The 11,616-nt window shown below is 34.5% G+C and overlaps 1 protein-coding gene across 1 annotated transcript in view; it reads right to left on the reverse strand.

Moving 5' to 3' along the window:
- Nucleotides 1-7,191, reverse strand: part of LOC126978346 (plexin domain-containing protein 2) — a 38,963-nt gene extending 31,772 nt beyond the window's left edge. The window contains exons 1-2 of the mRNA XM_050827098.1: nt 6,925-7,191; nt 5,068-5,295 (exon numbers count right to left, since the gene is read on the reverse strand). Coding sequence (XP_050683055.1) covers nt 5,068-5,295; nt 6,925-7,009 — 313 coding nt within the window. The 5' untranslated portion in view covers nt 7,010-7,191. The remainder of the gene's footprint in view (nt 1-5,067; nt 5,296-6,924) is intronic.
- Nucleotides 7,192-11,616: the final 4,425 nt, after the last annotated feature.

Below are 11,616 nucleotides of genomic sequence, written 5' to 3' on the forward strand. Positions count from 1 at the left end.
ATTTATACTGAAATGTTGACTTATAAGGCAATAAGTTTCTTGCCACTTGTAACTTGTCACTGTAAATGGTAAAATGTATAATTTTCATTGACATTCATAAGTGTCATTTCCTTGGCCTAGGTGAATAAAGTGATCGTGATTTTACTTAAAACAGAATTTTCATTATATTAAGACGAATTAACTTATTGAAAAAAAAATATTTAGGTCGCAAACAAAGTCGGTCGGTAATAAGAGACCTAGATAACTCCCAAAATATTGGAATAAGCTTTACAAAATAAATACTGTAAATATTATAAGCACCTAGCTGACCCAGCAAACGTCGTTTTGTCATATAACATATTTAAAAAAATCAATTATTAAAATTTTGATGCAACCTCAGACCTACCAAATATATCGTACTACAATAATGGTATTCGATTGCCATCTTGCAACCCTATATCGGTTTGGTGGATGGAACAGAATAATATAAAAATCGTGATACAAAAATAGTTGTAGATCGTAGAAGGGCGAAAATTTAAATCACGCTTCCCAATATAAGGCGATTTGAATGAGTTATCGGGTATATTGGGACAGATTCAGTTTATTGACAGCTACTTACTCACAGTAGAAGGTAGTAATTTATAGATTACTATCTACACATAGAGATAAATTATATTAAATTATATATTGGGAACGGCCGTTAGAGGTCACTTACAGTCCTAGCTAACTAATTTTAGGAGCTCACATATCGAAAGACTATGCCGATGCTCTCGATTTATAAAAGGATACTGTATAGATAAAATTAAAAACCTGTTTTACGATGTTAACAGGAAGCGAAACCACAAACGAGTGCAACAATTATTGATTGTAAATTAAATTTTGCGCGGGTAAGGTCGCCCGTGGCGGCGGGGTTTGTCAAAACCTATACTGTATTTGTTGTGTATTCAGAATAATTAAAATAAGAGGATTTTGTTTGATTTTGATAAAAATAAATCAATCGATTCATTCGATCATGAAAATGTGATGATGATTTCATCAGATTTTAACAGAACAATTCCAAAATATAGCTTGCCTTCTTTTTCGACTTTCAATTTAAATTAAAAATGCAATTCTTAGACAACCTCATCAATTTTAGGTTATTATACGTCCGAGTGAAAATACACACCCACCACCACTTTTATGGGATCACTCGTGTGTCTGTCTGTCACAGCAAATTTGCATCGAATGTACTTACTGCACAGTTAAAATTTATTATATTTGTAAATTTGTACACGTAACCTTCGACATGCGTGTATTGTTGTATAATAAATGAATTTTGAATACCCACAAAATATTGTACGCTCAATAGAGTAAAGTCTGCTCGAGTCAACTAAGGCAGTGGAGACAAGTATAGTTATTAATTTTAATTATTTTTAGTAACCTCGCTTTGTTGAAGTTTCACTTATGTCATATAGTCATATATAAATAACATCACAAAAACTATTTATTTAGTGAAACAGCCTAGTGGCGAACGTTCCAATTCCAAAGATACTATGATATGGTATCATTTATAAAGCCTTAACCACCCAAATGATTAAAAAAAAATCGCAACACTGTATATATTTTGTATGTTTATTGAGCTCTTGTTCTAATGTGTAGGTACTGTTTATAACTTCTCATCAATATCTTTGATCCCTACAGCTAAGTAGGAGGCATAACAAGTTTATGTTCGTTCCTGGTATTATGATTATCACAATTTCTCGAAAATACATTTATGTGCCCATGTAGACAATAGATTCTAAACAGTTTATTATTTTCTAAAGTGATAATCCTTCTGGAATTACACAAATTAAAATTGAAAACAAAATTTATGAACTGCGAGCGCTCTTTCACTCACTCACAGATCAACTCTCTGGTTATGGCTTCATCTACAAGACCTACTTTACAGTTGATAATCTGCTCAACCCCAATATTTGCATATTAGGAAATTGACTTAGATGTCACTCTTTGAAATCTAAAAGTAAAAGTGATAACCCGCACTTCTGACATTAATTACACAAATTTAAATTATGTATACAATTATTAAGTACTAGCCGACCCAACAGACTTCGTACTGCCTCAATCAATAAATAAAAGACCTAAACTTTTGTATAAAATAAACTTAAAACAAACAAAAGGCATCCTTTTCTTAATAAGACCAAAGAAAAAAAAATGCTCGGTATAAATTAAATTTTATTATTATTTTCGATTACGAACACATGATGCTGCTTACTTACAAAACTGTTTTCCTGAAATACTGGCTATTTAAAGGTTTCAATTTGATATTGACAGACACACACAGTTATGATACAGTCTGTTAATCAATTTAAAGCTTTCTGATAAGCTATATTTTTTGTTTTGTTTTGTGGTGTGGTTAGGTATAGAAATTTGCTTTCTGAAATTTAATTTGAGACAAAACTTAAGATTTATCAATCTACATAAAAATAACCTGATACATAGTTAACAACTGTAGTTAATCTACCTACTATAGCTACCTAAAATTAAGTTTATTTTTTAGAAAAAGTTAGTTAGAAAGATATAAAAATTCTAATTAGTTATTCATTTGAAACTATTATTTTAATTTGATTTCTGAACGAGGGGGGACACATCAAAGAAATATCAAAATATTTGTTTTTATTTTATTCCAAACATTTTCATATTTATTCACAAATAAATCAAGGCCAAAATAAGCCAAATTGGTCCAGGCGTTCTCAAGTTTTAGCAAGACTAACGAACAGCAATAAATTCTTATATATATATAGAAATATAATGAGAAAACAGTCCACGACATTTTAAGTTTAATTAACACAATAAAATGTTTTAATTAAGTAATATTATCTGTGTTGGTCCATTATCATCTAACAGAATGTATACTTGTTTCAAGTTAAATAAGAAAATAAAACTATTCAATCTGGCCACTGATCAATACCATAAATGCAGGTAAATTCGTTAACACTGATCAAATGCATAATCTAAGCTTGGTGGCCTATTTTTAATTTGTGACATTGGCTGACTTGTGGTTCAACTTGCACAGAAGCCACTATAAGAAGAATAAAAATATATGTTTAATTTATGAAACTTGGGTTTCAAAGTTATAAATTGTAATAATATAAATATTCCATAGGATGTAATAAACTTAAGAGAACCATATAATAAGTAAGGTATAAGACAGTTGATTTGTTTTTTACTGTAGACTCTACAGAAAAAATTTATAGTTTTTTTTATATCTTACTAGCTGACCCGACAGACATTGTTCTGTGTATAATAAATAAATCTGCTGTCCTAATGAAATTGTTTCACAGCAGAACTGTCAAACCATGTGTCAATAAATTCTCTCATAGAAATTATGTATGGACACATCAAAGGAAAAACAAATTTGTTGTTTTTATTTAATTTAGCAGCATTTTCCTATCTATTCACCTTTTAAATCTTCTCTGGACTTCCACAAATAACTCAAGACCAAAATTAGCCAAATCGGTCCAGCCGTTCTCGAGTTTTAGCGAGACTAACGAACAGCAATTCATTTTTATATATATATCAATTGTGGGAGCAGTTTGAGACTGATGGTTCAACTCGTATGTAACCTAGGAGGAAGAAGGAGTCTGTCTGTCTAGTAGGAGTCGGAGTAGGAGTCTATTCCAGCAAGCAAAGGAGTCTGTCTGTAATTAACAGCTTTGATTTCCACACCTTTGAAGGTAAAGGTTTCTGAGGCATGAGCTTGAGCACTAGCGTGTTTGAGTTCTTCAACGAACTTTGAATTAAAAATTAACAAAAAAAAAACCATCAGATTCAGATATCTGGGTGAAAATCAAAAAACTGCTGTTGGTATACTGTTGATAAATTTTGAAGTTTTTGTAGCACAATACATTGTGTATTACAGGCAACAGACATTAATTTTCTATTATGGCCATGTTTCTTTGATATTTAAGTTAAGTCATTGAGTTAATAATTATTGTAAGGTTAGGTTATTAGTTAGGGGTATTAACAGTTTATTCCACAATTCTCATAAGTTTATTTACTACATAAATAATTCAATTTCTTCCTAAAATAAAATATTTTTATTTATAATTGGTTTGTTGAAATGCAATATCATGTAACAAGAATTCTGCAAGAAGTCACATATAAATTCATATAATAAATAACCTCTATTTTGTTTTTTTTCAAAAAGGGCCTTGAGAATGACATTGTGAATGATCACCATACATCCATTGTAAATAAATAATAATATCATGCACCTACTTTGCCTCAATAAACTATGCTAAACATCTGTGCAAGTTGCTTTGTAAACATGGAGTGTTTTCATAATGACACCATTATTTATTTAAAAGCACACATCTGATTAAATAGGTGGGTATGTATTATATAAATTTTTGTAGTTACTCAATATAGGTAATATTGACAAGTTTTTTTTTAAATAGAATTAAGTGACAAGACAACTACTTAGGAATCTTGATTAAATCTTCTTTATTAATTAATTTAACATTCTGAGTGGCAACACCATTGTGCTCATCACTTTGAGGCATGAAATATTTAATACATAAAGTAAACTAATAAACAGAAGCTTTAGCACTCTTCATATTGAATGAATAATGCTTGCACATTGCTTCACTATGGAAAAAGTATTCACTGTGGTATTATTATTAGCAGAGGGTGGCTATATGCCTAGTCCTGTTTTGGTCCTAGTAACACCGCATCCAGAATTGAAATATTGTGTTCGCCACTCATACTTATAGCTCGTCATCAAGCCCTGCCGCATTTGTGAACCGCAGTATTGCAAACAGATGGTGTTACACTTATGCATTAGTGGGCCGCAAGTGCAGAGGAGATGAAAAGGCATTTCATCGGCCTCAAGGCAAAATCTGCAATTTTTTCGTTATTTATTCCAATAATTCAGTGTGCTATCTACCTAGTCATTATCCTGTTCAAAGAAGCCTCCCTGATAAAATATTAGTCATTCACTCTATATTACTTCTTTCTATATTTAATATTACCTTCACATTATATAAATGAATAATAAAAATATAACATAGAGAATCATATTGTTTTAAATAAAATATCAGAAATACTTACGTTCAGTTGTTTTATTAACTTCTGGTACTGTCTCTGTTGTAGATGCTAATGTAGTGTTTGCCACAGTGGCCGTAGTGGTAGTATTAATGGTCAAATAAGTAGAATTCACATTTCCAAGGTGTTCAGGGATAGGTGCATCACGGCGATATCTGTCATGCTCAATAAGAACTAGATCTATGGCCCCTTTCACTCCAGGTCTTATAGGTTGTACATCATATATAAAAGTATCTAAAAAAGGATCATACGGTATAACAATTTGATATAATTTACACTCTGTTTGAAACACATCTATAAATCAATGCTGCTTTTAGTTAAACATTAATCATAAAATACAAAAATATCTTAGCCACATATTTATTCTTCTCTCGCAATTGATTAAACCCATTTATAATATATAAATTATAACATTAATGTTAATTGCTCAGAAGTGAGAGTATGTCAACCTAACTTATAGGTCATCATAATATATAAAAGTATCTAAAAAGGGATCATATGGTATAACAATTTGATATAATTTACACTCTGTTTGAGACCCAATTAAAAATCAATGCTGCTTTTAGTTAAACATTAAACATAAAATACAAAAATGTCTTAGCCACATATTTATTCATCTCTCACAAGAGGTTAAACCCATATATAAATTATAACATTAATGTTAATTGCTCAGAAGTGAGAGTATGTCAACCTAACTTATAGGTTGTACATCATAATATATAAAAGTATCTAAAAAGGGATCATATGGTATAACAATTTGATATAATTTACACTCTGTTTGAGACCCAATTAAAAATCAATGCTGCTTTTAGTTAAACATTAAACATAAAATACAAAAATGTCTTAGCCACATATTTATTCATCTCTCACAAGAGGTTAAACCCATATATAAATTATAACATTAATGTTAATTGCTCAGAAGTGAGAGTATGACAACCTAACTTGCAACAGCAGATATTATCTGACTAAAGCTGAATGAGTGACAATTAAGTCTCATTACACAAACAAACTTTTGTTAGGTCAATAACCTTTTTAATGAGTACTATGCACAATTTATTTATGCTTTATTAGTAATGTTTAACTCTCATTAATTTTATTGTACACTTCATTTATTCCATTTACTATGTATAGTTTGGGGTCAAATGTGGAAAACTATTTAAATGTATTGCAATAATTAATTAATTAAGGTGAATAATCACTGGATGTCATAATAATATTTAGATAATTATGAAGATTCTACTGTATCTCACAAGATATATGGGTAACTTCTTTCTACTGTGTTTCTTGATTGACATTGATAAATAAAATTAAAATAAACAACCTAAAGGGGAGGTATGTGGGACACTTATGATTTCCTTTGTATTATTAATATAAAAGAAAGTTAGGTTTTCTTAGACAGTCTGTCATCCTATTCTACATAAATAGAATACTCAAAGATTTGACCCAAAGAGCTTACATTGGTTACTACTCACTTACTTACCAAACCAGGGACAGAACTATATATTAAAAATTAAAACAAATAACATTCCCAGAATGATGATGTCGGTTAGCTGTTCTTATAAAGCAAGCAGTATTGTTTAAAAGACACATGTGACATCACGTTCTAATCTCGTCGATAATTATAATAATATTAAATTAGATATTATATTAGACTTGCAGATATCCCAAAAGCGTCATCCATTTCGACAGTGTAACAAATTTAAAAATAATGTAATCTTATGCAATTAGTTACTCACTGAGATATCTACTTGGTTAAGAAAAACTAATATTCAAACAACGACAAAAGTTTTTGACGTCAAACCTGATCCATCCTTTATGGACCTTTCGACATAAACAGTTCTTCAGAAAGTGTATAAAAAGTACCTGCTAATGTTTGTCCATCGTGTAGCACAAATAACAGTAAAATACATAATAGCACCTTATTTTTTTTCACTTTAAAATAATCCATTTTCTATAACTTAGTAATTATTTTAGGAAACGTCCGTCCCTCAATCAACACGTCAAGTAACAAATTTGAAGTTAGGATGTAGATTGTAGATTGTAGGTATAAATATTTGATGTCACAATTTGACGTAGCAATTTTCACGGCACACTAGTACAAAGATTAGAATAGTAGAAATCAGTAGATGTTGCAATCTATGCAATGACCACGTTGGCAAAATACTGAGTACAAAGTAGTAAGCACGCTACTTGTAGTGACCATAGACTAATAACATAGTAGCTTAAAGACTAACAAAGCGTGCGAGAGTGGAGAACATCTCTAACGGAGATACAACGGGACCATATGTCTACAATTAGTTGTGATACATTAATAGTAGGCTATGGCAAGACACAATAGGAAAGCGAAAGTTGTTACTGTAACCACTTTTGATTGAAAGGTCATAAACAACCAGCAAAGCTTCGCCTTGGCTCCTTAGTATTTTGAATAATAAAACATTAGCTTACGTACATATTGACAAATCAAAATTGGTCACGAAGCACGAGCTGTCAAATCGTCTACGCGGCTATCTGGTATATACATTTATTCTAAGTCTATGGCAGGTACCTGGCTGATACATCATACAGCTGATGTCAATATTACCTACTAAATTATGAGATTATTTATCTTGAATCGTACGAGATAAGGAATATAATGGTAAATATTTATAGCATTATATTATAAATTATGATATTATATTTTAAAATTTAAGACAAACGAGATGTATTACACTTTATTCGATCTAATAAATGCAATGCGTTCAAAGTTTAGAATTAAACCGAATTTAATAATTATTGTATAATAATATGTGTTCATTAAATTGAAAGATAAGGTTACAAAAACTTACCTACTTCGAGAAAAATTCACAATTATGAATTGTAAAACTAAACAAAATATAGGTACATGCTTAGAATCTTAGGTTAGGTAAATGTATGTACCTGTTACAGAACATCTGTATTCTGAGGTAAGGTACTAGAATATTAAAAATTCTATCTCAAATTATTAGCGTTGAATAGTAAATTTGTATATTTTTCTTATTTCAATTGTTCGTTACTATTCTTAAATATTCGATCAAATATTTTATATATCAATTAATTCACTTCTTTAATTGGAAATAATCTCAATTTAGTGGTTTGAAATAAATTTTTCGAAATTTTACCAATATTTCTTTTTGTATAATTAGGTATATTGTGTTTAGTTAAATTGTATAGATTAAGAAACTGTATACTGGTTGTTTTCTATTTGTAATAAAAATTATTATTATTATACTTTAAAACCCTTGTTTTGAAGTATAATAATAATTATTTTTATTAAATATTATAAAGGTATTTTGCGAACATTTTATTAGCAATTGTAAAAATATAGTCCATATATAGAAATATGGTGTTGCAAGAGATTGTGGGCGGCGGTGATAACTTAACAACAGGTGACCCGTACGCTCGTTTGTCCTCCTGTTCCAAAAAAAAGATAGAATACCATTCGCTCAAAATTCAGACTGACCTGTTCAAGAAGGTAAAACTCCTCTCAAAACAATTCAAACCTAAAACCTGGGTGACTGAGGATAAAGATGGAACCCCACTCCAGGAACTCAGCGAAATATCAAAAAGATGGGTAAAGTATTGCATGGAACTCTATGCAAATCCTTAAAACAGCGGACCCCCGCAGATGTCAACCCAATGGCGCGATATCACCCCGGAACTCTGCATTCTAAGATTTGATGTTTCAAGCAGAAATAGCAGCGCTCAAGACAGAAAGGCTCCTGATCAGCTCACCGCAGAGATTTTAAAAGCCATGGGTCAAACAGGAGCAGACGGAATACATAGTATATGTAACGACATATGGGCTACCGGAGTTTGGCTTGGCGACTGGTGTAGATCAATTATTCTACCTCTACACAAAAAGGGCTCTACAACTAAATGCGACAATTATAGAACTCTGGCGCTCATATCACATGCCAGCAAAGTACTTCTTCATATCACCAATGTCAGGGTCCACCATTATCTGTAATGGTAGATTTCCCAGGAGCAGGCGGGATTTGTCAAAGACAAGGGGACGCGTGAAAAGATCCTCAATATCCGCCAACTGATCGAGAAAGCCTATCACTTCAACACATCCCTTGTCATGTGTTTTATTGACTACAGTAAAGCCTTCTACTGCGTGATCTGGACTAAATTATGGAAAGTTCTGAAAGAACTAGGAGTACATCAGTTTCTACCAACAACCTATCAACATCTAGTTGCTCTGATTCAGTCCTTATATATGTGTTATCAAGGGGTAGGGTAGATTTTATTAAATATATATGGAGAATACATTAAAGACGGGCTTGTGAAGACTGGAAAGGAGCCATCACCATAGGAGGCGTTAAGCTTACAAATCTGCGCTATACCGATGATACCACGGTTTTGGCAGCCAACGAATCTGAAATGGTGGAATTACTCAACAGGGTTGCTAATATTAGCTTGGAACTAGCCCTTACAACAATCCACACCAAAACTAAGTTAGTAGTTGTTGATCGCGCCAAAAAGCTAACAATGACCAGGGCGCTGAATCTAGAACAGGTCTACAAGTTTACTTATATTTTTTTTTATATGAGAGGGGCAAACGAGCACGAGGCTCACGTGATGGGGAGAGGTGATGCAACCATGGAGCATGCACCGTTGATAACAACCTTGATGCTCCGATCAGCCAAAAAGCTTGTGACCCATTTGCATAACTTCTCGGGAAGCCCATAGGATGGCAGTTTCGCTATAAGCGCTTTATGCCACACCCGATCGAAGGCCTTCGCTATGTCCAAACTCACCGCCAACGCCTCTCCCTTCGACTCAACCGCTTGCGCCCATTTATGGGTGAGGTATGCTAGAAGATCACCAGCTGAGCGACCCTGACGGAAACCGTACTGGCAGTCGCTGATCAGTTGGTGCCCCTCTAGGTATCCCAAGAGCTGGCGGTTGATGATCGACTCCATTACTTTGGAGAAAATGGAGGTAATGGCAATGGGGCGGTAGTTGGACGGATCTGAGCGTACACCTTTCTTAGGGATCGGGTGCACTTAAGCCGCCTTCCATAATTTCGGGACTACGCCTGATGATCCTACTCATGAGCCGGAAAAGACGGGTTAGGATCGGCGCCAGTTCCGGAGCACATGTCCGCAGCACTAATGGGGGAATGCCATCGGGCCCGCTCGATTTGTGAATGTCCAAGGTGAGAAGCACCTTAAGCACGGCGTCATGCCGGATTTTTACCTCCGGCATGTATGACTCGCACCGCGGAATATGCCGTGGTGGTGCACCTTGGTCATCCAGAGTCGAGTTGGACGCGAAGAGGGAGCCCAGGAGACCAGCTTTCTCTTTCGCGTCATGGGCCAGCGAGTCATCATCCCTGTGCAGTGACGAAATGGCTGGCTGGCAGAAGTTTCCTTGGACAGCCTTGGCGAGCGACCAGAACGCACGAGTTCCCGAGAGAAGGCGTACAAGTCTCTCGCCAATTCTGCCAATGTGCTTCGACTTCGCGTCAGCAATAACTCTTTTGAAGGACCTGGAGGCATGATTGAAGTGTTTTTTAAATTCGCAGGAATTCACATCCTTAGATACCACCGCATCGACCCAAGCCTGATAGCACTCCTGCTTTCGGCAGCCATTTTGCAGGAGCGGTCAAACCATGGTTGGGACCTGCCACCGATAGGCACAGAGGAGGATGGAATGAAGAGTTCCATACCTTGCAGTACCACATCAGCAACAGTGTCAGCAGCGGCATCTGGATTTCCCAGCGAAAAACAGACATCTGTCACGGGGAGTGCTCAGAAGAGCTGTTCGGGTTGATTCCAGCGGCCGAATTCCACCACCGGACATTACGTGCTAAGTACCATCCGCATCACGTAGACGTCTGGCATTCCACAACCGCGCGTTTTGTCCGAAATTTCTTGCCTCGCACAGCCACTTTGTGGAATCAACTACCGGCAGCGGATCAAGTATTAGCAACAACGGGTCATGCGAGCTGGAAATGAGGTGTCGTATTGGAATGGCCAAAACTGCAATGTCTCTGCATGACGTGACCGTAAAATTTCACGAAAATCTAAAATGAGGCTAGTCAACAGTCTAATTTTTCCATCTTCAGCTATGGGGTTGAGACATGGACACTAAAGAAGGCCGACAGAGATCGGATTGATGCCTTTGAGATGTGGTGCTGGAAGAAGATGCTTCAATCCCTTGGACAGCATTCCGCACCAACCAATCCATCCTTGACACTCTAATTGGATATTTATCCTTAGCGATATAAGAGAGATCATTAATATATATAAGGCAAAGAAAAGGTCCTAGAATCAACCCCAATTTTGACTATTGAACCAAAGGACCGCTTTCCATTGACATCCACCTTTTGTAGTCTACAATTTAAATAGGATGCCTTTAAGTCCGATGATAATACCGTAACGGTGAAGTTTTCTGACTAATGTTTTATGTTTATCAATCACAAAAGACGCCAAGCACATCACGAGACTCTTCCCAGGCTTCAAATATATATCAAGTCTTGATCAAATACCTTTATTTGTATGAGCAGTAGGAATTAGAGCTTTATTACTT

Source organism: Leptidea sinapis, chromosome Z (genome assembly GCF_905404315.1).
Source record: "Leptidea sinapis chromosome Z, ilLepSina1.1, whole genome shotgun sequence".
In the NCBI taxonomy this organism is placed as follows: Eukaryota; Metazoa; Arthropoda; class Insecta; order Lepidoptera; family Pieridae; genus Leptidea; species Leptidea sinapis.